General features: G+C 36.6%; 1 protein-coding gene across 6 annotated transcripts in view; it reads left to right on the top strand.

Moving 5' to 3' along the window:
- The window catches only part of CDH11 (cadherin 11), an 84,603-nt gene that overhangs the window by 39,033 nt on the left and 17,613 nt on the right, over window positions 1-27,957 (top strand). For 2 of the 6 annotated variants that reach the window (XM_030025810.2, XM_030025809.2), the window contains 5 exons: window positions 3,279-3,409; window positions 23,722-24,117; window positions 25,397-25,691; window positions 26,477-26,596; window positions 27,082-27,249. In XM_030025810.2, coding sequence (XP_029881670.1) covers window positions 23,890-24,117; window positions 25,397-25,691; window positions 26,477-26,596; window positions 27,082-27,249 — 811 coding nt within the window. In that variant the 5' untranslated portion in view covers window positions 3,279-3,409; window positions 23,722-23,889. Of the gene's footprint in view, window positions 1-3,022; window positions 3,111-3,278; window positions 3,410-23,721; window positions 24,118-25,396; window positions 25,692-26,476; window positions 26,597-27,081; window positions 27,250-27,957 lie in introns of all 6 variants that reach the window. The other 4 variants (XM_030025814.2, XM_030025811.2, XM_030025813.2 and 1 more) reach the window with 4 other exon arrangements.

Genomic DNA, 27,957 nt, shown 5'->3' with positions numbered 1-27,957 from the left:
TGTGTTATTTTTATTTTAAATGTTGTTAGACACTTTTATGCATTTTAACAGTATTGTTGTTGTTTGTTGTGTACATTCTGAATATTTAATTTTCCCACTTGAATATCTGTTTAATATGTAGGTTAGAAATACCCGTATGTTTTGTAGGCTTGTAATAATTAAGGGAAAAAAAGCTATTCAGCCACTCAGCCCATTTGCCTGGGCTGTGCAAAAGCATTGTTTCCATATTGGATTTGAATAGGTAGTTTATGAACGATAATTCAGTCAAGAAGTTTCAACTTCTTCAGGTTTTATTTCAGCCATACAGATTACTCTGGCACTTTGAATATGGTCAGTACTTGTTTGCTTGAACAATACTTTAGTTTGGTAGGGTTTTTCTTTAATAATTGTGTATGGTGTAAATCATTTTTCCATAAGCACTTTTCTAGTAAATTGTAATCGAATAACTGTTTATGTGGAAACCTGATGCAATGGAATTCTGACTATGTTAGAAATGCTTTTTGAAGTTGCATATATATATATATATATATTTGGAATATTTTAGTCTCTTTCACTCATTTCTGTGACAGCAGCCAGAATTTTCATTGGGCTTGAAAAAAGTTGCAGTAATCTGACAACCATTTCATTTCAGAAACTGATCCCTAATGCCTTTGTATCTCTCAGTAATAAGGACCTAAACATATGTAGTTATAAATCCACAGTTTAAATTGTAAGTATTTTGTCTCTATTTCATTAAACGCTCAGATATGTTTCCAAGTTTATTTCTGTAATTGCTCTTCTGGAAATATTTAACTTTAAAAGCACATTGGATACAATTTTGCTCCAATCTGAGATCTTTGCAGATTTCTAATGTTTTTCATCTCTTTTAGTGAGTGTAATGTACCTAGGTCTTTTTTACAGAGACCAATGTGTATTCAGTATAATTCCCTGCAATCAGGAAAAGGGAAAATGAAGAGAGGAAAATAAATAGACGTTTGGAGTTGTTTTGGGTTTCCTTGATTTAAATCTTATATTTTGCATGTTCCTTGATTGTATTAGTTTATTCATTTTGCCAAACAGACCACAAAGCTGTGAATATTTATTTAGTTCTGTTCCTAATAGTTTTTCTAATAGGGAATTATTTTGGTACAATGAAAGACATTTGTAAATGAAGCAGATAAGCCCTTTGGCAGACAAGGAGTGTTTTGTTCAACACAAGAATTCTATTGTCCACTGCTTTAGTTGTCAAGTGCCTGGGGAGCCCAGGATTTATGATGATGTTACAATGGCCCTTTCAGAGCGAAGTCTAAGAAGCTGTGAGATTCTGTTCCTCTGCTTTTCAGACTTTCAAATCTTTTTATCATTGAAGGACAATGCAGGATTCAGCTGCTTCTTAGGCCACAGGACTGCCCATTTAACATCAGGCATTGTGAAATAATTACCATAGTGACAATGGGTTTGGGGTTTTTTTTCCCCTCTAACTAGCAACATTTCAAAATAGTTCGAGTTGTCACTTTGTATAAACCGACTCTGAAGCCACAGCTTATTTTACCGAAAAAAAAAAAAAAAAAAAAAATCTTGTTAGGAGATTTGATTTAAAGTGCCACTGTGTCAAATCTATTTGGAGCATTGGAACTGTTTAATAGATGGGTTTTTTTAGTTTTCTTGTAATTATAATAGGACTTTGAAACAGCCTTCTGTAAATACAGCAGTTGTTTTTCTTTTGGCTTTTCTTTTGTGAAGATTATAGAGTTAGTGGAAACTTACTATTGAAGCTATATTCAACTGCAGCAGAAAATAAGAAAATAAAAACATAATATGCAGTAAAAGTAGTATCTGATACCTATCAATCAATTAATCAGCTAAGCTATTTCTTGTGCTATAATAATGATGGAAATCATTCAGCAGTCTTAAATCATGTTTTTCATGAAAATTCATGAAAAATCTGGAGGAGCTTTTTTCCTCCTTGCTTGATGTTAACATGAAGATTTATTTGCCTCAAATAATGATTAGTGCTACAGAAAAAAATTGATTTGTAACCTCTGATGACTGTTTAAATGCAGTGTAACTGGAAAATGGAGCCTTTACTTGACAGTTAAATTATTATTTACATGGGCACTTCACTGGTGGTCAGGCGTATGCACAGGAAAAAGCTTAATAGTGTAGCAGGTTAGATTGAGGACTGGTAGTATCTATTATTAAGTATTTGCTGCTTTTAAAAGCAAAAGCAGATCTCAAAAAAATTAGACTATAGGGATATGTAAGAGAATATTTTGAGAAATACTTATCTAAGCAACTGCAAATGTCTTGGGCAAAAGGGAATCTTGAGCTGCAAAGTAATTTGTAAAGATGTTGTCATCTTCAAAGATATTGAACAAATTATCAGAATGAGAAAGTTTATTCAGTTTTAGTCTTTCATGCATTCATATGAGTTGTGAATTAGTTCAAAAGGGTCCTCTATGAAAAAAAACCCTGGTACATAACAATAGCTCACACTGAGTATTTCTTTTGCATTCGATCACATTAACTATATTCTTTACTTGTGTGGGAATACATTGTCAGAAACACACAGAATGATGAGGGACTGCTCTGTGAAAATGTGAGCATTCTTAACTTACTGATTTAATTCAAGAAAAGACTTACCTCACTTTATAAGAAATGATTCAGCTCGTTTCTTTTTGTTTCCACACCCTGTCTCAACTCACTATCCCGTTTATGAAAGAATTTTAACCACTGAAACAACTTTAGGGGAACTTCTTACAGGCAGAGAAAGCTCTTGCTCATTTGCTTACTCCAAATGTTTTATCCTAGATACCTGTTCCCTACTGTAGTGGCAGTTCTACTTACTAAAATAATCTACTCCCTTCTCCATCATAATGGTAAAAATACTAATTTTCTAATATGCCTTTAGAGCACTTGGAAATGTTCAAAGCACATCTTGGTGGCTAATGGTATCTGCAGCTGTTACTTTTTTCCCTACAGTGTGTTTTGTATTGGATAATGTTCCCAGAACAGATTTTTCCATAGAACTCTGTTTTTTCAGGAGATAATGAAAAAGATGTGAAGGAATTTTGATATGGCCTCCAGCATTTTAGTTATGGGAACATTCTTGCAATAGTAAGTCTGTTAAGGTAAAAACTATTTATTAATTTTCTCCTTGGAATTATAAGTATTATTTAATTGCTAGTCTTTAAACTCTCTTTAGGCTACTGTGATAGTTTATAGGCTAGACTTTAGTTTTCTTTTATTATGGTACCAACTTGCATTGGATTTCAAATGAACTTTTTCATTCTTTGCAGCCAGAGCTGAAGTACTGGATAAGTGGCAACAGAAGGCTTACATCTGCATTGTTATCATAGACTCATTAAGTGGCATTTCAAATGTGCGGAACATGCTACATAAATTGGCAACAAGTTTCCAGTGGGTGAAGGTAAGTAGTACCTCCAAATGTATGATCTTCTGAGTGATGTCAGATATGCATAGCTAGTCTCTCGTTTCTATAGTGTCTACAGTATTTGTACAATATAGGGAACTTTCTTCAATGACTAATCCCCCACTTGATGTGTGCTGTCAGCCAGTTTTTCTCATGCATCATAGAGTTTATCCATTGGTCTTGATTGTTACTTAGGAGAGCTGATGCTGTAAGACACTGACCATCCTTCTATGTCTGTAAAGCATGGTTTGATAAGGTGCGTTTGTTGGATGACATTTGTTTAATTTATTGTTTAAAATACCAGAGAGCCTCTTGAAAACTCACAACAATGTAGCACTGAAGAACAGAAATGCAAGAAATTTTCTAATATTTAGGCTTCCAACTTGATTTTATCAGTCAAAAAGATTCATACTTTTCTTATTCTAAGCCTACATGATTTGAATGATTAATTCTATATTTGGTTTATTTCTCTGATATTTTGTGCGATACCACTGAGCTTAATATAACCGCTCAGACTTGGGTTAGAAAAAGAATTTAGTGGTGACCTTTAGGCTTCAGAGAAGGTGGCTGTGGAAAGTGTGGTAATAGAGCAGTTCGGGAAACACTAGACCTAAAAATATTTATATCTGCTGCTCTGATGCCTTTAATTTTTTATATCCTCTGTGACTTTCAGTTGCGCTATTACTGAAACCAGTGATTCCACAGAGGTGAGAATTGTCCACTTACAGAAGTATTCATTGCTTTTTTAAAATCAACACAGAAACAAATTAAATGTAATAGATAATAAATGCGTAAATACTATCAATTTTACAGAATCAAAGGCATGATCCCATCTGAATTGTCTAGGATAGAAGGTACAAAGCCACGATATTAAAGCTCTTTGTCTAGCTGACTCATTCACAGATTTTACATTCAATGCACTCATGTCCTGCTTGACAGATGCTTCATTTCTGTGGAAATGTCCTTGAATGATGATAATCTTATTTCTGGCAGCCAAATGGGCCGTATACTTAAACATCCTTGTGAACAGCTATATAAGATATGTGTTTATGGTATCCACTGACTTGTTAAGGTAGACTGCAGCAATTAGTATCAGGCTGAAACAGAGTGTGTTTGACAGTGATACCAACAGCATTCAATTTCATTTAGGTGGGAAATGTGTAAGCTCCTTTGCTTCTTCGGAAGAGCTGTAGCTCAGCACGTGACATTGTTATCCCGTCATTCACTGAACACAAGGACCAAATTTTGCAAACAATGCTCAGTTCTTGTTCAGATACAGCTTTTCAATAGAATGAAGTTAGAGAGTTTGGTTTGACTGAAGACTTCCTGACTAGGTTTCACATTCATATATGGGTATCAAGAAGACATAGCAAAAATATCTTAAATTAGTTATGCGTTAATTTTCTCTGAGTCTCCCCTCCATCCACAGTTATGTGAATTTTCTCACCACTGTTTCAGTTTGCCTCTTCTGGCATTTTCTTGTATCTCAGTTCAAAGTTTAGTTCAGGCCTCTTTCTACTCCTCCTGTTCTTGACTTTAGAGCTACACTTTCAAATAGATTTAATTTTTACAAATTAAAGGACTATGAGGAACGACCTTAAAGGAAAACTTGAAGGCCCATCACTCTCACTAGTATATGAGATAAGTGAATTTAACAAACTGCGTCCCTACTCAAGTTTCTTTCATGTCTTATCTGAGAAACTGTTGTGTCTATTTTCGCAGACTTTTTACATTTCAGAGTTTGAGCAAATAATTTCTGAAAGCAAGCTTCCTGCAGAGTGACTGTGGGATGTTCCCTCAGTTTGGAGTGTGAAGTGCCTCCCTGCAAAAAAGGAGGAATAAGAACCGCTTTTGTTGATTATCATGTAAACCTGGGCATCAATATGCTTCTTAAATTCTCTTCTCTTCTTTTGAAGGATCTTTCTTAAATTGTTTCCAGCTGTGCCTGTTCAGGAATGCAAATTTCCTGTTACAGTATGTAGGTAATCAAAGCTTTGAGAAGGTAAAATATTCATGTTTAACTACTGTTAATGGAACAAAGAACAACAGGGCAGACAGAAAGACACTACTGAGCTCATTCGAGCTATAACATAGGCTTGGCTACTCAGTCACACCGGAAAAGTGGCCAGTAGCTTCATTAAGTGGGAATATCCTGACTAGAGATTTCCTTCCTATACTGCTTGGATTTTCTATACTGAAGTTCTAGAGGGAGTGAGAGTAGGCAAAACTGATACATTTTATCGCAATGATATTACTCTGAAAAGCATTATATACAAACAAAGGCTCCATAGGACCCCTCAAGAAGAATACTGCCATATTTAAAAATCCCTCTCACATAGGATGAGAAACTTAGGTTCACTTACTGAATATATAAATCTGTGTTGTATAATGTATACTTTGCCTCTTTCATATATAGCATCCTTTTTATTATTTGTTTTTAATTCTCATGTAGTAAGCCTGGACTATAATGGGAAAAATGGTATTCCTGATGTACAAAGTGGATCTTGGAAGGAAATTACTGTATAGTTTTTTTTCCGCATGAATGCCATGTGGAAAGAAGATTAATTTTCAGTTACTTAGAATCACCCTGTCTTACTACAGTGCTAGCACGTTTAATGAAGCCTACGCATTTGAACAGAAAGTGTTACATCTCCAATTGCCTGCTTTATCCTGTATTACACGTCTCACTTCGCTTCTATACAAGTAGCCTTTTATATAGGTATTAAGACCTGACGTTTTGAATTCTCAGCTTCAACCCACAGAACTACAGCTCAGAACAAACACCTAGTATATCTGCAGGATTAGCTTATTACATATATTTTTGGATGGATATTAATAGTCTAAATGAAATAGGCTCACATATGAGGGCAAAAGCTTTGATTTTAGTAGGATGACGCTCCAGTGTACATCGAATCCTCAGGTTCTTGAAGTAAGGCCTAAGAGTGAAATGTTAGGAGTCATCTGCTTGTGTCAGTCTTATTTCACATAGTCTGTGTAACGAGATAGAGTCTGAATTTGTTACTTCTGCTTTTTTGTTGCTTGAGCTAAAACACCTTTGGAAATATTGTTAGAATAATTATAAGACATATATCCTGGTCAGATACCAAAGACTAATGATTATTTTGTTATAAATTACAAAGACTTCTAAAAGACATCAAGTGGGGAAATATGTTCACATTGCCCTATCTCCTGTAGTCTCGATACCTCTTAATACGGACAATTTAGACTTTCCTATCTGCTTTTTAATAGAAAATTATTTCTATGAAGTATTGTTGCCTCGAAAAAAATCTGACTGTGTTGAAATGTGTAGTTTATTGTTGGAAACAACTAACTTGTACCTGAACTGAAATTCAGGTCTCAGTGACAAAAAGTTTGTTTCAGCTCAAAAGCTGAAACAACTGAGTCATCAAACACTCATCTCTGCATTTTCCCAGCCTTCAGGGAAATCCCAGCCCTATTTGGGCTGCAGTGTGCTCTGCCCTGTAGGCTGGAGCAGCCTGGCTGGGCTAAATCACAGGAAACTCCTGAGGTTCCCCCAAGGCGTGAGATTTGCTTAAGCAAAGGAGAGACTGGCCATAAGAGGAGAAAAAGGCATTAAGAGATTGATACGTTGACTGAAAAACTCACCAAAAATCCAATCTGCCTGTGAGTCAAACAACTTCAAATAGTTTGCGTTTAGTTGTGAAATACGTGTTCTGATAAAATTAATTTCTGACAAAATTTCCATAGTTATTTTAAAGGTGAGAAGTGTGAACCAAAAGGTAAATCAAAGTCTTTCAGAAACAATTTTGATAGGAATTTATTGAGAAAACTTGTCAGCTTTAACTATAAATGCTCCCTATAGTTGCTCTCTTTGGTCTTCAATAATAATGATAATAATAGCATACATTAAAACATACACCATCATGCCTCTAAGAACAAGGGGGCAGAAAAAATAAACATAAGAGGGCTAGAAAAAATAAATATAAGAGAAAACTAAATTGTGTGTCTTGCACATATATACTATATATAAAAAAGGTTACTGCGTTCTCAGCCATTCAAGGTTTCATATGCAAGAAAAACTGTCTTGAGTTCTACTCAGAAGCTAGTTTGCTGTCTCAAACATGGACATATTCTGTAGGCTATAAAATAAAACAAAATTTAGTGTATTTAATTCTTTTGAGATACTTAACCAAACTTCTTAAAAATGGCTTCAGTATCTTTCAGGAATGCTTGCTAATATAACCATGCAAACATATGCAATTTATGTGGCTTTACTAATCTGTATAAACACTAATAAAGTCACACAAGTTGTAATTGGTAAAATCTAATGTAATGCAAAGGATTTTCCCACTTTATTCCTGACAACCTGCATTTGCAACCATTCAGTTACTTTATTTCAAAATGGCTTTTCAATTACATTCTAGTGCTGTAGGGGAAAGCCTTTTGACAAAGGCATGACATAAACCATTTATATTGCAGCTCCATCATAGTTCCCATAGCTAAACTAGACTGGACAGTTCATTAAAAAGAAAAATTAATAGTACAAGGTTGCAGGGAAACAATAACAGATTATGACTGGCCTGTGGCAGCCCAGTGAATTCATGTAGTGGAATAAAAATGATTCCCTTGTCTCGTAAATGAAGGTTTGTTCCAAGGTTTTAGGCAAAGTCTATACTTCTTTTACAGGAAAAAGCTATACAGTTTCTTGTCTATAAAAGCAATGCTTTGTAAATCCTGCAGAAGATTAATATGTACTCTTTTGGGATGGAAAGCACATATTTCATAATGTTTGAATGCATACTAACAAACATAATATAAAAGAGAATAGAACAGAACACACTAAATGGCTACATAAAGCAAAAAAAACTAACCTTCTCAGAGCTGGGCAGAGGCATGGAGGGGCAAAGTGAGGGCAGAGTCAGGACTCATTCTCATCTTTTTTTATCTAAAGTAGTAACTGCTCTAGACCAGTCTAAAATTGCTATACTTCAGTGTGCCCAAAAAGAAGTATTTGTGATTCAATGACATTTCTTTTAGGTCCATTGCTGCTACCTGTGTAACATCACATGTGATTTATCTCTTGCTTAAGGTTGCTCTTAAAGGTGTAACCAAGTCCTAATGGCCTCTTTCTAAATGTTACCACATATTTTCCTAGTTTCCCCAGGGTTTCATGGTTCAGATTTTCTGTATAATTCTGGTATGTGTGGCAAGTACACAGACTTATACTTTAATGTTGAAATCTGAGTTTTATTATAGCAATGCTATAAATTCCTGTCTCAGAAGGTATTTCAATGAATATAGGCTCCAGGATGCATTAACCATTTCTTTTGGCCGGTAGCCACAACCTTCTAATGAATTCGATGGGATAACAGGAGAGGCCAGAAAAGGGGAAGTCTGAGCCAATACAATGTTTGAAATCAAATACAGGACTGACCCTCCAGGGTATTCTCTGGTTCTGTTTGTGAACACAATATTCTTTTAGAAACAACGGCCTGTAATACTGAAAAGTCATGGTTCTGGGATCTGATCCCCTTGTACTTTTACAGGTTTATACCTACTTTCACAAGAGAACTTCGGTACTTGGCCTCCCATTCTCTCTTCTCTCCCCCCAAAATAGAAAAACAGATTATGTAATCTCAAAAGTCCGATCACTCGGAGAGGCCTCCTGGCTATCTTGGCTTAGTTTCATGCTATAAGCTATATTTTGTGAACCAAGGCTGCACTGAAGCAAAAATAACCAACCATCCAAAAGACTGTCCCTTGACCTCCTGAGCTGTTTTCATACTTTCACTGCAGGCAACATGAATGAGTTGCTGCATGTTGGAGAGATGAATATTTCTCTTAACTTTTAAAGGGAACGTGTTTACACAAACATTTAGCACTCACTAATGAGCTGTTCATTTCAAAACTGGGTACTAATTGCAAACTTCACCGCTGTGTTCTTCCGTTCACATGTCCAAAGGTACTGCTTCTGTCTTCTCTCCCTCTCTGCTCTGTGTAAGACACAGGAGAGAACAGCCCCATCACAGGGAAGTCTTTCAGTGAATCACAATGACTCACTCCAAGGAAAGCTCGACAACGACTGTGTTGTGCTTTTTCACAGTAAAGCTAGTGACCCAGTGGTTACTGCTACTTTGCTGCTTGCAGGATAAACAGAATCACACAATAGTTGTGTATTCGAGAAACCTCCCATCAAATGGAATGACCTTTTTTCTCCTTGTAGGTCTGTAGTGATTTGATTTACTTAAAAAGCACTTTCATTTAACAAATATAAAGATCAATTAAATGTTTAAGTGGGAAAACTTCCCAGCAAAGAATAGAGTGGTAATGGCTTTTTTAATAACTGTTGAAACCAACTCTCCTAAGCCTAGGTTGGTGCTCTGTTGGCCCAGTCATTATCCAGGTTACTTCTGTTCCCCACATGCTGTTACCTCCTTCCAGCACGGACTCCGTTTCCTTTAACATGAGCTCACACATGGCTGACAGCATTGTCTTTTGTTCCACTGAACTACTTTGCCTGTGAGCAGTTACCGGTGTGTTGCATCCAGGTTTCAGACCAGGTTGCTTGAAGCCTCCCCCAGTTTATTATGCTACAGCTTGTGGAGGTCATTTCTGCCAAAGGAACAAAACTTCTATGGAAAGCCAAGAATGCACTGTTAACATCAAGTCTTAGCAGTCCAACCAAAGAATTATTAGTTCACCTGTGTTGAGCTCTTATATAAGTTATGTACAGATAAAAGTGGTACACACAAGCTTTCTAGTATCTGCTCTTTTTTTCTGGTGTCACACTCACCATCAGCTGCCTCTCAGGCGGGGTTGGGGTTGGAGGGCCCTTGCATCCCAGAGCAATACAATGACAGTTCCTTCTTCCTCCTCACTCTAGAATCCACCTGGAGTCATTTTTATATTTGCTAACATGCTCCACATCTCCACACTTTGCGCTTTCTTCATTGGTCTGTATATTGAATATTGTCCTTTGTTCTCTGTGTTATCTCTAAAACTGGTTTTGTGCAGCTTCCAAAGTTTCATTTGTTCAATTGCCAGCAGCTGACCCCTGGTGAGCAGTTTACAGCCCTGGGGCCTCCAGTATCATCTTGTACCTGGACTTCCAAATCTCCTCATATCATGCCATGCTTGTCTTTATGTTGCATTTTATTTGGGGATCATAGATAGTTCATTCTATACAGAATAGTGAATTGTTATCTATTCATTACAAATATATACATAAACCAACTATATTACAACACACAGTCATCCAAAGCTAAGCAAAAAGCCAAAACAAATTAGGCAATAGTCACCTGGTCCTTAGATAACCTGTTACAGCCAAATAAGTTAATCAAAACCAAGCCCCAGGCAGGCCAAAACAAGTCCTGATGAAGCCTAACAAGTCCTAACGGGCCCTGAGGCCTGTGCTGTTAGCTTCACACACAGCCTTTGGCGTGTTGTAAGCAATGGTAACACCATTTTACTGGCTTTACAAAGCTCTGAAATTTTAAGTTTAAGTTCACATTACACATGGAAAATTATTTTTTACACTATTTAATTAAACCCCATTATTAAGTAGGCATTTAGTAAACATTCATATTGGCAATCTTATTCTTACATAATCATTCGTATCACATATTATAGTTGGGTTTAGTTATAGTTGTGTTTACAAATAGCATAGCATAATATAAGTGCCTGCGTATGACCTTCGTAATGAGTTCTTCCTGCTTATAATATACATTTATCACTCTTTGGTCTGATTCTAAGCTCACTTACTGAAGGTTAAGCCAGAAGGGGTCCACAAAATTCTCAAAGAGTTTAAAAAAAAAACATGTTAAGTTTTTTAAGGCAATGTTTACCCTGACAGCCATTACATTTGGACAAGAAATGTCTGTCTGTTCAGAAAGATGTTCCCAGTTCTTGGATGAATCCCCAGATCCAGTTTCTCCAGCTGGTGCTTGTCTGGTGCTTTATTCTCTCTGACCACTGGATTTCCAGGAAGCTATTTTTGATTGTAGGTGAAGTACAAATTGTACCAAATAATTCCTTTTCCTTTCGCTCACTCTTGTGAGTTTTTAAGTTGAAAACACTATCTTTTGGTCTTCAAAGTGGCAAGAAAATATAGGGTTAGCATTCTAGAAGAGCACTATATCACTATCCTTGGATGTGATATTGTAAAGACACCACACAGAAATTCAAATGCTAATCCATATGGGTTAGTCTTATGCAACCTTATATTATTTAGCAAAGAAATTTAAAGCAAAACGGAAGATGGGAGCATTCAGTGTTATACACAAAGAAGAACATAACCACTGAAGTTTTGCATAGGCTTTTAAATGAAAACCTCCAGATTCTTTGTAACGTGAACAAAACCAGCAAGTATTAGTATTGCATTTAAATTCTGCGAAGTCTGAGATAACTGGACTAGACCACAGAACAAGGTAGAGGGTTATGTCAGCCTGTTCTGATGGTTAAATCAGTGGATGCTACAGGTTGCTTAGAAGGTATATGGCAAATTTCCACAAACAATAGGGAAATCTTTAGCAAAGTTAAAAAACTTAATCTGAGAAAAAAACATAAACAAAACTCATGGTACACTCAGCACACTGCAACTAACAAATTTAGCCTGACCTGTAAACAAGAGGAAAAGTACAGATGAAACATAAAGTTATGTATTTGGAAATTACATGGAACTGTGAAAGCCTCATTTCTCTGTATCAAAGATGATGAAATTCACAGAGATGAGAGGTGTTTGATCTGATGAACTGCCAGACACAGTACCCTCTTAATCGAACTACAGTAACCCAGTCTCCAAAGCCTCATGCTCTTGCAAACATGATGTATTTGTGCTCGCATGGAGAATACCATTTTGTACAATACACTTGCTCGTTAGTCTTGGGCTTTCAGTCACCTTCATCTTGTCCACCAGCTACTTGCTTCTAACATGGTAATTTGGGCTTCTAGTTCACTGTAGCTCTCTTGGGCTTAACACATATGGTCTCTAAAAGCTTTCTGTGGACACAACTTCCATTTTCTTTCTCTATGTACTCCCAGGACTGTCAGCAGTCATTTTAGTTTGTTTCTTATTTGAACTGTCAAGTAGACATTTCCTTTACAAAAACTAAAAAGGTCCAAAGTTTCTAAGTATTCCATCCTTCTTCCAATAAATGTAGCAAGTACCAATGTATTTAGAAAGATTATGTTTGGTGACAGACTCTCTCATCTCTCTTTACCCTAATAGTTCCTTTTCCAGAAAAAACATAATTACTCCAAGAGCAATTTATTTAATTACCATTATGGGAGACTTCAAAGGAAATCGGTTGGATTGAAATAGTGATATCACCCTGGCAACTTTTTAAAAAGAACATTTTGGTAGAAAATATGCTGAATCTAAGGGTATATTTAATGTGGAAAAAAAAAAAGCCTAATCCTATTCTTTTGGCTGAAGCTTTCAGTCTTTTTTATATATATGTGTGTGTATATATATGTACATTAATTCTTTTTATTATTGTTATTGGCCTCTATTTTTCTGCTATAAATATAAATTCTTTCCCCTGTACTTGTCTCATATTAAGGTCATTCCATCCAAAAATTACACTGTTTTCAATCCAGCAGTTCTACCAAGTGTCAGGTTGTTTTCCTCTTTCTTTTTCACAAGCTCATTTTTAAGTAACGCTTCACGGGTCTTCATTAGGGAGAAAACTATCTCTTATTGATTTGGAAGCTAAAGCTTTACCTGACTGTACACACATTCGTTCATACTCAAGTACTTTTATACTGTCCTGTTGGTTAAAAAAGACATTGGCAATCTAAGATGCAGAAATATAAGACTGCTGATCTAAGATGCAGATATATGCCAGAAGTCCTAATTATTGCACTCTCAAGGTCAAGACTTGCCCTTGCCATCAGAGAAATGGTAGCAAAAGGTAGAGTATTTATATCTCCAAAACATATAATGCACTTACAGAGTATATTTATTTATAGCTGATTCATAGTTTCAGCTATGAATAACACTAATTAAACAAATGCCCGTTATTGCCAATTTTCCCTGACGAGCTTTCTGTGGAACATCAGTTTCTGAAACTAGGGCTTTTATGCAAGAACAGCTACAGGTTCAAGGTATTTAAATTTTGCCTCTTCTACATGATACCATGGCACCAAACATGGTTTCAACTGTAGCAAGGCACTGCCTTAAAACTAATGTTGTTAATGGTTTCTATCAGAAGAATAGAAATGAAGTGTTTTGTCGCAGTCATCTGTAATTACAGGTCGGAAATAGTGCCGATCCATAATCTCTGGGATGTATTAGTTTTTCATATGATCAGTTAGAAATACGTAATGAACAGGTTTAACTCAAAATGAACTATGTTCGTGCAAAATATACTGAATCATTTGCCCTTTTTTGCAAATGTATCATTTGCATGAAAAACAAATTTTAATTGCAAGCTGACAAGCCTGTCTTTTTTGTGCTATTTATATGCTTAGTATCTAATTGCGTCACCTTAGCACCTCTTGTTGCATTTTTGGTTTTGTATCATAATATTGGGAATTATGTCTTAGTCCTTATAGCTTTGGAACCCTGAAAATACAGATAGTTCCTCTGTTTTGCGCTCAGAGCAGGTCAGGCTGCGCAGGAAGCCAAAGGGAAGGTTGTATCTAATGTTTTCTTTGTGTTTGTTTGTGTGTTTGTTTCTTAAGTTAAATGGAAATATTTCATGATGACTACTTCCAACAAGACATCTCGGAAGATACTTATGCAAATATTGTTTGAATTATAATCTTGTGATTTAATGGATTGTAAATAGTAATTTAAATTTGCAGGTTTGGTCCTTTGAACTGTAGCCTCCCATTAGGTACTTAAACAGTGATGGTCTCCTTTATTAGAGCAATTGACGCTGTATTAGAAATGCGTTTGAATATTCTGATGTTATTATCTCATGCTATCAAGCAAAAATAGGTCTCTTCACAGACAATCTCTGCCTATGAAAAAATTAATTATTGATTCAATTTTTCATTCAAAAAATCTCAAAGTTGCTTTTATGCTCTTTATGGAAGAAATTTGCACTAAACTGGAACAGTTAAGCAAACTATCAAAAAGAACCTTACGTGTGCATGACTGAAGGATCTGAACTCTTCCCTCTGCAGCTCCAAGAAAGCTGAGAAAAGGAGAAGGCTCTTTGACTAGAAATTTCGCTCTCACCTTTCTTTGTCTAGCAAATGTGTTTGAAAAAGAGGCTCTTAGTAATTGACTAACTTGTCAAGTTTTATAAAGATAAGTGTTACAGAGAATCTAATTATGTGAATCTCTTTAAATGAGAGTCACAATGGTTGCTAGACTTAACAAATTGCTGTCGGGGTGGCTTGCATGTGCTTCCGAAGTGGCAATCTTTTATCAGAAACTTTCCTACTTGAGAGAGGCCAAATTGACAGGGACCGGGGGATCGAGTAGTAGTTTTGTAGAGGAACACATTGGTCATATAAAGACCACACAAGATGCTATGATAGTTTGGCATTTCAGCAGCACTGCTGAAGCTGCCGCTAGAAATGAAGTTGTAAGTACAATACCACAGATTGAGTTTAGATTTCTGATTGCGTGGAGGTTGTCAGCCCTTCAGCAAAAGATTATAAATCAGAACAGAAATGGATTGCTTGTCGGAATTCTCTCTGATTTGGTTTGGTAGCTGAATAGGCTTGCCTGGAGTTGTTAGCTTTTGATAGGTTTTATCACACTTTGATTTTGACTTTCTGCCTCATTTGTGGCATAAACCAAAAAGACCGTCAGTCACAGCAAAAGTGTTATTTAGCCATTCATAAGTATCAATTCTTAGAGAAAAAAATATTCAGGATTGGCTTAGCATGTAAGTACAGCATTAGTAGTTGGATGTAAGTTGACTTTAGTTGTCATTTACTTCCTCCTCGGGGTGTCATTTATAGCCACTTACATAATAGCAAACTATATTGAAACTAGCATGGACATAGGCTGCAGCTATGTTGGCCTTTGAGTATACAGGAAAGTATAAGAATTCCAGTTTGTCTGAGATGCACAAGAACACATTTGCTATTTAAAATAAACTCTACCAAGAGCTTAGTCATTACTTCAAATGACTCTATCAATCACCATGTTCTTTAATAAGACTACCTTTCTTATGCTAGTTGTTTTCCTGTAGAGTTTATGCTTAAAAACAGACAGCCTCTGTCACATTTATCTTAAGTGGATCTCCCCAGGGCAGCAAGTAAATGTAAAAAACTCTGTTTACAGCCATTTTTCATTTCCCAAGCCTTTTAATATCACTCTCTCAGGCTTATTTCTATGTCATTCACTTCATAATGTACTAAGTTGTCTTCCTACTTTCTACTGCTTTGTATGAGATACACCAAGTGGCAATTTCACTCTTCTTGAATGAGTACAAATTAAATCAAAACCTGGTGAAAATACTTTCCTTCCATGATGATTTCAGAGGTGGATACTGAAAGATATATCAAATCATATTAGTCAGGAGGTTATTTTCCTTCCTCTTTCCTGCAAAATGACTTCTATTTTCAAAGAGCCATCATTTTATGGTTTTGTTTCTGGTTTCCTAATACTGAGTCTCAAAGCTGCTACAGGAAAATATGGCTACATTTAAAAAACTATTCTTTGGAGCAGCGGGGGATTATTGGCTTTAAACATCTCACTAATCCAATACAGTGCTATAAAACATAATTTAAAATTGCAAAGGATTAAGATTTCCTTTCATAGGATTCTACAGAACTCAGAATAGGATTCTACAAAACTTACTTAGCATTTTTAAGGCAACTTCTATTGCTAAAGATGAAAATCGCCAGTTCCGTAAAGATTGTATTTATGTATTTAGTACATACAAATCTTGCCATGACCTAGAATCCCTCTGTAGTAGGATACCCCTAGAATCTTGGCTGTTTGCACACCATATGTAAAGTTATATATCTATTTAGCTCTGCAGAACTGCAACCTCAGATTACAATCCTTTACAATTGCCTCACGCTCCCGTGCAAAACAGCAGAATGTGAATTGGGGGAGTGTGAGGTTCTCATTTGGTGGAATAACGAAGAGAATTTTTTTTCCCAAGTATCTTTAAATATGAAAAATTTCCTTCTCTGGATTAAATACTTTTGTCTCATAAGACTAATTATGTTTTGTGAATGACACAAAAGACTTTATATCAATTTGCATTCAGTTGAGGGTTACTTGCTGTTCACTCCAGTGAGACCTGGAATATGCTTCAACAAGAAGAGAGATTCAGTGTTTCAGAAGGGCTCACAGGGAATTAGTTGCTGGTGGTCTGTTTTAGAATTACACATAGGGAAAAATGAGATTTACCAGTTACATATACAGCATGAAAATCTTTTCCTGTATCAAAGATCAGAGCTCTTGTCATTTCAACAAAATGTTTTACTTTAGACTACTGCATATGGGCCTTTAATGCTTGATTCCCAGTAGATACATATATACATGACTAGTTTAATGGGGTTAGTCGTATTCATAAAGTCAGTTTGCTGGGTATGGAGTCCTTTAGTTTTTAATTTTCCTATTTTGTATGTGATGAGTAAGGGCCATGATCCTGGCACCTGGAGAGGGAACTCTGCTGGTGTATGAATAGAGCTCTATGTCCCAATGCTGCCCTGGGAGAAGATGTTCATCTGAGGAAGGAAAAATCCATCTCCTAATGGGATGATTTCCTGACTAGAAAGATGTGCATAAAGCCCTTAACTGCTGGGGTACAGCTGAAAGTTAAAAAAGCTGATATTGTCTCATGCTCCAGTTCAGCTCGTTCCATTTAAAGTAGACCTTGCAAATGATGATACACCAATGCTGCACCTTCCTCAGTTCTGCATATCATATAGGCAGCTCTATCAAGGAAAATTCAGGCATGGTCTAGTTCCAGTGGAAAAATGCAATAATCCTAATTCTGGTCTTGTCCACATTTAGGGTACCTAGAATCTCTCAGAAAGTTTGGCATTTTTCAGGACTAAAGGATTTGTTTTAAGAACTGGCTTTGCTATATGTGTCATGCAAACTAGATATGCTGTACAGCAGATCTTGATGCGTTGCATAACATTATTTCACGTAAATAAAATCAGATGCCTTATTTTCCACAAGTATGTTGTACAGTGAGTCTAAGCTAAAACCTATTAAAAGATTGGTCTGGTAATGCAAAACAGTTTAAAATCAAAAAGTAGTTGAGAGTATTAAGTTAAATGTGGAAGGTACCGATTCCTTGGTATTTTATCTTGTTTCATAAACAAAAGGGACCAGGCTATTTGTTTACTTTTATGTACCGTTTTCTTGAAAAGAGTCAAGGAAAAGAACAAAATTTTGTTAAACAGGAAAAAACTAAATTAAAACCAAATGTTAGGTTATCGGGATGTGTGAAACGTACCAGTTAGGGCTGAACAGCTTTCTGCAGCAAGAACTATATTTTCATATTAATTTATATAAATTTCTTGAAAACACTCTAGGCATCAGGTATTTGAATACAACAATCTAGAAGAGGATAAAAATACATGCCAGACTGAACTGCATTCACACTCCTATGCATACATTCACCAGTGCACATGAGTAGTGAAACGGTTGTGCACAGAACTTTCCACATTCCTCAATTCATGTATTTTATTAAAAATTCCCAAAGCAGTTAAATTCATGATATGCCCTAAAGATTAACCGGTGTGGGCTCAGTGGGACTCGACTGATTATTTGATCTGGAAATTTGATCTGGAAATCTTTTTCCTACCTTCTTTCTGTGTGAACTGCTCATATTTCATGACCCCGATGACAGTATTCAAGGAAGAAAGAGACTCTTAGCTAACCATTCCAGTTACCCCATGGAGTATGAGCCCTGAGGCTGCTCACAACAGCCCTATCCCAAAAGCAGGAAAAATGCCCAGGTTCTTGTTAGCTTTGCTCTGCCTGACTAGGCGGAGGAGAGGCCCCTGCAAAGCTGGGTGCATTGCCTGGCCACGGCAGGTCCCTCCCTGCCTCCGTGGGCAGCGGGGGGCTCAGCCAGCTGTGCCCACTGCTCCAGCCTCATGCCCAAAACTCAGGCACTCTTAACTCCAGAACTAATATGATCCAATATTTATTCTGTCATTAAAAAACTATTCATTTCCTTGTCTGACGATAAAATTATTGTAAAATAAATCATTCCTCTTTTCAGCTAATTCTAATTACAGCTAAAATCTCATTTGGACTGGGAGTTTGCTATATTTACTTGATACTTTTGCAAAACATTTCAGAACATAATCATCCATTCTTATATTGCTACACTGTGCTCTTGAGTGCTCTCTGCCAAGTGTATTCCTGAGAACAATTGCTATTTTAATGTAGCATCCAGAAGTTATGGCCTAGACAAATCAGAAAAATTGTTTAGTCTATTATAATTTGGCATATGGTCATTTAATAGCACACAGGAAGTCAGCATGAATGTTTGGGATTATTTTTGCTATAAAGAAAAAGAAAGAAATTTAAAATTGGCCAGACTTCACTTCCGCGACTGGTCTTGTCATTAAAATAGTCTTTGCTGGCTCTTTATTTTTGTCTATTAGTCATCTATGAGCAGTCATTCAAATTTGTGTGTGAAGTTTTGTAGAGCAGACTAATTTTTTTAGATTAGCCCATCAGAGTAGGGATAAGCCCATACCACCACCTCCCTCCTGTGCGGTGCCGCATGTCGAGAGCCTGTGCGCTTCGCCGTCTCTCGCGCGAGTGCTCAGGGAGAGTGGAGTTGATGTGCTGTGGAGCAGTCAGGACTCTGGCTCTACTCCATGCCGTAGACTGTGGGCATGGTTATGTCATTTTCCAGGTTTATGATAAATGTGTTCTTAATTACTTGAATAGCATATTTCCATTTAGGAATATTGATGGTTTTTCTTTCCTAACGGTAGAAAACAGACTTTTCTTATGTTAAAATTGAAACTTACTAGCTTTGCATTTCCAGGACTAAGTAGCAACTACAAGTACAAACCAGACATATTATCTATGTAGCTAGAAGTGCCCTGAAGGCATGTTCTCACAGTTATTTAGAGAGATCTTCTATTTCCCTGTAAACGTTTTGTGTATACACCTCACCGTGTATGTTGTTTTTCCAAAATGTGGACTAGATATTGGTTTAACATTTCTCAGTCCTGCATACCTCAACTGATCAACTTACATGGGCAGCATTTGGGAATCTCATTGTGTTCGTGTGCCTCTCTGATGGTGATTTGATCATGTGTGGTGGCTGGTTAACTCTTGTTTTCCCTTTATCCCTGATAGAGCTATTATTCAGTACCAAAATTGCCATCATTTGTTTGTATGCAGTTAAAATATGTTAATGGCATTCTTCCTTTCGAGAAAAAGTCCACCTTCATTCAAACCTGGCATCCACTATGTTTAAGGAAGTGGGAAGCAGATTTTTTTACAGAGTTCTTAGGAAAACTTGGGATTTCAAAATTATATGTTGTGCAATTCTAAGCAACAATAAAAAAAATCAGGACGTTGCAGTTTGGTCAACTGCCCACTGACATTTGCTTTGCTGTAGTTGAGGAATAGAATCTATGTGCAGAAATCACAATAATGTTGAGGATATCTCCAAGATCGTGATTTTTTTAAAAAAGACTGGAAACGTTCACAGCAAATGATTCTGACAGTTCACTATCTGTGTAGTGTTGTGCAGTGCCTGAATAAAAGTGCTGCACACAGAGAATTTGCAGGCACTCACCAGAGCAGCAGTCCAGTCAGCTGCAGCAATGGCCATCCTCAGATCTGTATTCCATGCTTACAGGATTATGAGGTATTTTTCCACAAGAGAAAAGGAATTGCTTTATAAATTGTTTAGCTGTTTCTCCTACTTCTTCTGCTTGAAGAAGTAGGAAACCGTAAGCTTTCAGCAGCTAAGTTGACATTAAAATGTGTGAAAGGTTTTAAGTAGCTTGCTTTGGAAAACAAAGAAAAAAAAAAAAGACTTTCTTGTTAATAATACTGCTTTGTTTTTTAATGAAGTTTATTTTACCTTTAACGCAAGAGCATCTTCTGTATCTTGCCTTTTAGGAAGGAAGTAGTTCATAAATAAAAAGCCAAACTGTAGCTGTTTTGAATTTAAATAATTTCATAGACGTCAGTGGAACCCTGTTGATTTATTCTATTAGTTTTTCTTATGCCGATAGGAGTCAGAGGGCTTACTGCTCTGGCAACCACTATGTAACTGAACAGAGGGTATGAACTTCAGGAAGGGAGAAGGCGAGAGGGGCACGAGGAGGCCAGGGAAACCTTATTGCCTGCAGCTCTAGCTTTAATTGCAGCCTATCTAGCAGTAGGTCACTTACTAAAGAGCCAAGTTGGTATTACTAGCATGGAGTCACATTATAACTCAAACCAGAAGCAATTACCATAAACAGCCTTAGTGAATGTATTTTTTTAGCTGAAGTAGTGGATGGGAGATAATAGTTTTATCTTGAAGATGTGCAGCCTTATTGCTTCCTCTCTATCCATGTATATGCAGAGGATAAAACAAAAGGTAGCAAACTTTGCTTTAAATCCTGATTAGTAAATTAAGCATGGATGTGTGATTAATATTTTGTTTCTAGCACTTCACACTTGAGTAGCTGATAATAAGCAGTGTATATATCAGCTTGGCTCTTCCATTATTGTTAAGCATCTTCATAAAGTGTTTACTGATTTACATAACAGTATTGAGAAGTTTGGGAATAATGGTCATATTTGTTTACTTATTTTTGTTGTCGAGATCATTATGTGATGTTAATGAAGAATAATTATCAGTGAGTTTAATTTTCAAACACGTCCAAAATCTATTAATGTAAACAGTTTACTTGCATTTTTTTTTCACAGCAGATTTAAAAATGCGCAGCTGTCTAGGCGTACCTTCCTATTTCATTTCTCTTTGGAGCATGTAGGCCCCATTTAACAGTGCAAGAGCCTGAGCACCTCTACCTGCTGCACACGAGTAACATGCTATAGATTCCTATAGCAAATGTACTTGTCCAGCGTAACTAGTTATACTGGGCATGGCATTGAAGACTATTTGGCTCAAAGGACACTCCATAGCAAACTATACCTGAAACAGCTATATCGTTGATTAACTGAATGCAATTATGAAGCAGGCTGAACTAGCTTTAGTATGTAGAATTTGGTTACATCAATAAATTTCTGTGGACAAAGCAGCCAAAAGAGGTAACCTCAGAGCCTGCTTGCTGTGGGGTTAAATTTACACCTGCCACAAAGATGTAAATCCACAGGTGTTTACTAAACAGGACGGAATAACTCATTTTACATCTGTGGGATGAGTAGGGAATTTGAAATTGAATTTTATTTAAAAAGGCTTGCTATGGTTTAATAAAGTTAAATGACAGTGAAGTTTGGCAAGTAAATAGTGCGTACTAGGGGCTTCAGTTTTCTTTTTTTTCTATGCAAAACTGGGGGGAAAAAAGTGTCCTTTCTTTTTAGAATTGACTATTATCATAGAAAGCCACTATAATAACTAGTGTTGAAAGGCCTTTCATATTTAAGCCACTTCCAAAATAGGTTAAATCTCAGTTTTCAGGTCCTTTAAGTCCTACCTTATTTTTACCCCTCAACAAAATGGAGATATGAAATAAGCTCTAAAACCACAGACCTAAAGCTCCACATTTCACACACATATATTGTGTCAGAATAAAAGCATTTTTCTGACCAAAATAATAAAGATTGTTTTCTTTTTCATGTCTGCCATGCTGGTATGAGTCATCTGTAATGTGACATCGTATAACAATAGTAAAAAATTGAATGGATAAACCAAATGTGGTACTTAATAAATATGCTCAGGGAAGCCAGATTGCATTTGCATTTATATGTATGACTTTAATTTAATTCATTATGCTGGAGCCATTGTGGTGATGTAATTGAGGTGATTTCAGTTTTTAATAAAATAAAAATAAAAACTAATCTTTTTTTTGAGGAAATAAACCCAAATATTTCATTCCTTATTTATGAATTACTTATTTACTAACACTTGTCTGTCAACATTGGGTGTGTATTTTTACGTAACTGTGCAAAGGGATGTGGACAGGAGGACAAGACTGCTCAGGATTTGAGAAAGACATCCCAAGATGAGTGGGTTTAGTACTAGTGAGATGTTCACCTGTTGCTGGAGTTATAGAATGTGATGTAGGTTCAAGCTTTTCCCTATATTCACATTTTCTGTGCTACAAATGCTGTGTGTAAGATCTCCTTATTTCTCATAAAAAAATCACTCTTTTAAAGAAGATGGTACCATATATTTATATATATATGCCTGTATGAATATAGCATTGAGTGTTTTATTAGTATCTTGCAGAAGAGTAAAGTGAATTACACTGGAAGCTGAAACAAACATCGTAGGGACCGTGTAAAAATTGGCTGTTCTGTAAAGATTCAAGGAGAATATATTGGAAACCCCAGGGATAAGTCACAAGTGGCCTGTATGATGGATTGTTAGCTGCTGGAAGTATAGACCTTAGTTCAGGTTTCACTATATTATATAATTTCTTCTTCAAATATTAATTCTGACTTAGTGGTTTAAGAATTATTAGAAAGTAAGAAATCAATATAATTCTGGTAATTTAAATCACAGGGAAAGTAGGAATAAATAGCCCAATCAATTGTTATATTATCAAAAGTATCTGAATATGTTTTTATTGGTTTGTGGCATTTATCGTCACCAGCACAAAGACAGCAGAATTGGCAATCATTGCTGCTTCTCCGCTATGATGACTTGATCCTCAGAGGGTGGTAGAAGGGCTACTTCAGGGGTCTAAATCCAAAATGTAGGTCCTCAGAGTTCTGTCAGCCACTGCTCCTGCCTAGAAAAACATAGGTAGTTATTTTCAGCACGAAAATCTGTTGGTCATGAAAAGGCCTTTTTCCAGGCATGTGTAGAAATATTCCATTCTTGATAAGCAAGTATCTTGGTATCTATCTTCTAGCTAAACCTATGGCTTAACGGCTTATATCTAAGGCTTATATCTAAGCTCCAAAGAGGGCTTAGATATAAATTAGGTATTTCTAGAGTTCCCTTGCATCTTGGGCTAAATCCATTTGGAAGGATCATGAGAGAATACGAGTCTCTATCTTTCAACTTCCAAATGAGTGCCCTAACCAGCAAGTCAGGAGACGTTATAAGGCGGCAGTTGCATGTAACAAAACACCAAATATGCTCATTACTCAGTATTTCAGAATTATTAATATATTTTAATCTTCTTCTTATCTTGAAATTTCCCAAGGTGGTCCTAGTTTGATTTTGCTTAATAAAAAAATTATTACACCTCAAAGATGTAAAAGAACTGACAATCTTCTCCTTTTTACTTTCTTTCAGGAATTAAATTGGGAAGCTGCAGAGCATTAAAGTGATGTGTTTAATGTGTGGTGGCATCCTATGTGCAGAACATTTTATCTGAAACTTTTCAGTTGCCCCAAACTTTTTGACTTCCAAGGTGGAAGGGGTAGATTCTTGGATACTCCTGTGCCTACAAAATAACCAAAAATGAAGGAGGACAATTGTTTACATGCCGCTCTTATCTGCCTGGGCATGCTGTATTACAGCCATGCCATAACTACAGAAAAACTGAACCACACAAGGCCATCACTTCATGGTCACCATGAAAAAGGAAAAGAAGGACAAGTTCTGCATCGTTCAAAAAGAGGCTGGGTGTGGAATCAGTTCTTTGTTATAGAAGAGTATACGGGACCAGATCCTGTACTAGTAGGAAGGGTAAGAAAGAATTTCTTTTTCGGTCATCGATTAATATTATTAATTTATATTATTATTTTGGGAGTTGCTTTTTTTCTTGCCATCGCTTTTCTGTTGTATTAGCTGCTTCTTCAGCAGCCACTTACTAACCTAAATTAATCGGTTTATTGTAGCTCAGTTAAGGTGCTAAACAAAGTACTACCTAAGTGAATACAAATTTTTCCATTGACCTCAGCAGCCTTTGCATGAAGGTATGCAAGCTGTTATTTAACACAACAGCAAGAACCACAGCAACCACCTGAGCAACAATATGTCTCAAGAATATCTGGTATCGTTCTTGGGTCTTTAAAAATAGTAATTAAAAATGTATTGTCTAACCTAGCAGCTCAGTAAAAGTGTACTGCTCAATAGGTATTTCTTCCTCCTTTCATTTTCAAGTTATCAGTAAAATTAAATATATGAGGGTTATGTATAGAGGGAGATATATATCTACGTGCACATGTGTACGTACACACATCCTGGCCTAATTTTTTATTCTGTTACTGTCTAACACTAACAGAATATAAATACATAAATAAAACACTATATTTGCCAGTTTATAAATGGTCAGCAGAACTGTGTTGACTTAACCCCAGCACAAAAAGAGCAGAGAACAGGATCAATGACAGCAAATACCATTCAGGGTATTCTGGTTTAAAAGATGGTTAGTATTGTGCAATTTGTAGATGTCAATATAAAATCAATGAATCTGTAACTTGGCTCAATGTTTCCCTCATCTGTCAAACTAAGGTGTGCATTGGTTGTGAAAGTAAGAATGTTTAGTAAGCAGTTGTTACTTCTTTTATATTAAAGAGGTTGTAATTAAAAACTAGTTGGCAGTCACTGATTGGCTCATTCATTACTTCCCATTTGTCACTTAACAGCTTTTTACACGCAACCTAGTAGGATATGGTTAGCAAAAAGTGTGGAAAATCTTCGTGAAAATGATTCTTCCTTCCAACTTCATTTGAATAAAGAACCTGTTATAACTATCTTCTCCGGTATTCTCTTCCTTAAATCTTTAAGCTTGAGTCTCAGTAGCACCCTACGTGTGGTAGCATGCAAGTCTGTGCAGGCAGCTTCTCTGAATGCAGAGCAGATGTGTTCACAGCATGTGCCCTAGTATGGATTATTGCCTGATGTAAGACAAGATTTTTGAAAACTGTGAAATGATAGTAATTTCATGAATTTTTTTGTTTCATAAACACGTACGTGAACCATATACCATCTTGTTAAGGTATGTCTGTTTCTTGTTTTGTAGCTTCATTCAGATATTGATTCTGGAGATGGAAACATTAAATACATTCTCTCAGGTGAAGGAGCAGGAATCATTTTTGTTATTGATGACAAATCAGGGAACATCCATGCAACAAAGACACTGGACCGGGAGGAGAGAGCTCAGTACACTCTCACGGCACAAGCTGTAGACAGGAACACTAACAGACCTTTGGAACCACCTTCTGAATTCATTGTTAAAGTTCAAGATATAAATGACAACCCGCCTGAGTTTCTTCATGAAAACTACCATGCCAATGTGCCAGAGAGATCAAATGTAGGTAAGTACTCATAAATGCACTTCAGTTCCTGGCCTTATGGAAGATGTTGCATTGTCAGTACGTCTTGGCTTTATTTAATTCTTATCGTCTAGAATTTGGGGAAGTAAAATTTACTTCATGCTCAGCCAGTGACTCAGTCAATTTATCTAATTTGCAGACCAACTCAAACCCCGCACAGTTACTGACTGTCACGGTTGAAGTGTCTCTAGATGGTTCCTAGAACAGGCCTATTTCCTCCTAGGAAGGAGCGTGAGGGTCCCCTGGAATTTATGGAGTGTGAATCCTCTGGGGTAAACATCAAGATCATTCCTTTGGCAGAGCTGGGTAATAAAACTAAGGAGTTACTGCCACACTATCTATTCCGTTTTCATCTCCTGTTTGAGCTTGTGTCTATCTCGGAGATTTCTTACAGGAATGGTTTCTCTGAAACTTACTAAAGAAAATGTAAAGAGAAAACTCTATTGTTTAGCTGTCTAACGACAAAAGCAATATAACGCTTAAACTACTGAGGAAAAAAACCATAATGGTACAGAGTGACTGCTGACTTTTATATCTTCACTGCTTAGAACATTAATCCACATCACAGCTGGTGATAAATCTTTTTGGCTCGTATGAGTCTATTTTGTCGTATATAAATTGCCACGTAATTTTTTTTCATTTACCAGACCTGGAAATAAAAAAGTTAAGAAATAGTTATGCCGTATGACTGAAAGCATCTCTGCAAGGTTCTTACAGACGTGTTTGCTTCTGACTATATTCCTTCTGTGTTTGCTTCCCATTTTTAGGTACATCAGTTATTCAGGTAACAGCTTCAGATGCTGATGATCCTACCTATGGGAACAGTGCCAAATTGGTTTACAGTATTCTTGAAGGTCAGCCGTACTTCTCGGTGGAAGCTCAAACAGGTATCATTGAGCAGTTTATTTCAGTAGGACCTCATAACTGGAATACATTAAAATGAAGAAGTAAATATATTGACTGAAGCAGTACAGTTGGGTATATCTACTGATGTGTTTGAGCAAAGCTTCCTTCATTCTCTCTTGATTCTAGCTAAGCTCTTTTGCAGGTTCATCCCCTGGCATTTGGTAGAGCTTCTGGGTACACTACACTAGAAAGATGATACTATTTCTTTTGTGGTATGATATGGTATGATAGAAATGGCAGTTTCTCTGCTGAACTGTAATTCTCCGGGGTTGTTCTATGTTCAGCTGTGTTGAATATTTGGGCTACTTTCCTTGCATAGCACGATGCACAGTGTAGGGAAAACAGAATCCGCACCATCACTGCAAATATTGCTGTATTTTAATGCAAGCTAAAAATGTAGTATCCAATCTTTTGTGATGTGAACCTGTGAAAATTTGTATGTGCCATATTTTCTTTGTATTTATAGGAATTATCCGAACTGCCCTTCCGAATATGGACAGAGAAGCTAAGGAAGAGTATCACGTTGTAATACAGGCAAAAGATATGGGAGGACACATGGGAGGCCTCTCAGGGACAACCAAAGTGACAATTACACTTACAGATGTCAATGACAACCCACCAAAGTTCCCACAGAGTAAGTAACAACAGAATCCTTACTCACGTTTACTACTAGTACCAGTATTTGTATAGTATCAGACATATTCAAAACTTCAAAAAGCAGTAATTGATGGATTATCACAGCACACATGTGAATAGATAAATATTATTTGCACATTTTTGCTAGTAACATTGTTGTTGTTTAACCCCAGCCAGCAACTAAACACCATGCACCCAGTGGGATGGGGGAGAGAATCGGGGAAAAAAAAAAAGTAAAACTCATGGGTTGAGATTAGAACAGTTTAATAGAATACAAAGGAAGAAAATAATAATGATAATAACAACAATAATAAAATGCAATAATAGTAACAGTAGTGGTAGTAGTAGTAATAATAATAATAATAATAATGATAATAATAATAAAGGATTGAAATATACAAAACATGTGATGCACAATGCAATTGCTCACCACTCACTGACCGATGCCCAGTTAGTTCCTGAGCAGCAATCTGCCCCCCCAGGCCAAGTCCCCCCAGTTTATATACTGGGCATGACATCACATGGTATAGAATATCCCTTTGGCCACTTTGGGTCTGCTGCCCTGGCTGTGTCCCCTCCCAACTTCTTGTGCCCCTCCAGCCTTCTTGCTGGCTGGGCTTGAGGAGGTGGAAAATCCTTGACATAGTATAAACACTACTTAGCAACAGCTGAAAACACCAGTGTGTTATCAACATTCTTCTCATAC

This window comes from Aquila chrysaetos, chromosome 9 (genome assembly GCF_900496995.4).
Source record: "Aquila chrysaetos chrysaetos chromosome 9, bAquChr1.4, whole genome shotgun sequence".
NCBI classification, from domain to species: domain Eukaryota; kingdom Metazoa; phylum Chordata; class Aves; order Accipitriformes; family Accipitridae; genus Aquila; species Aquila chrysaetos.
Note: the sequence above shows the minus strand (reverse complement) of the source record. Positions and strands in the feature narration are given on the sequence as shown.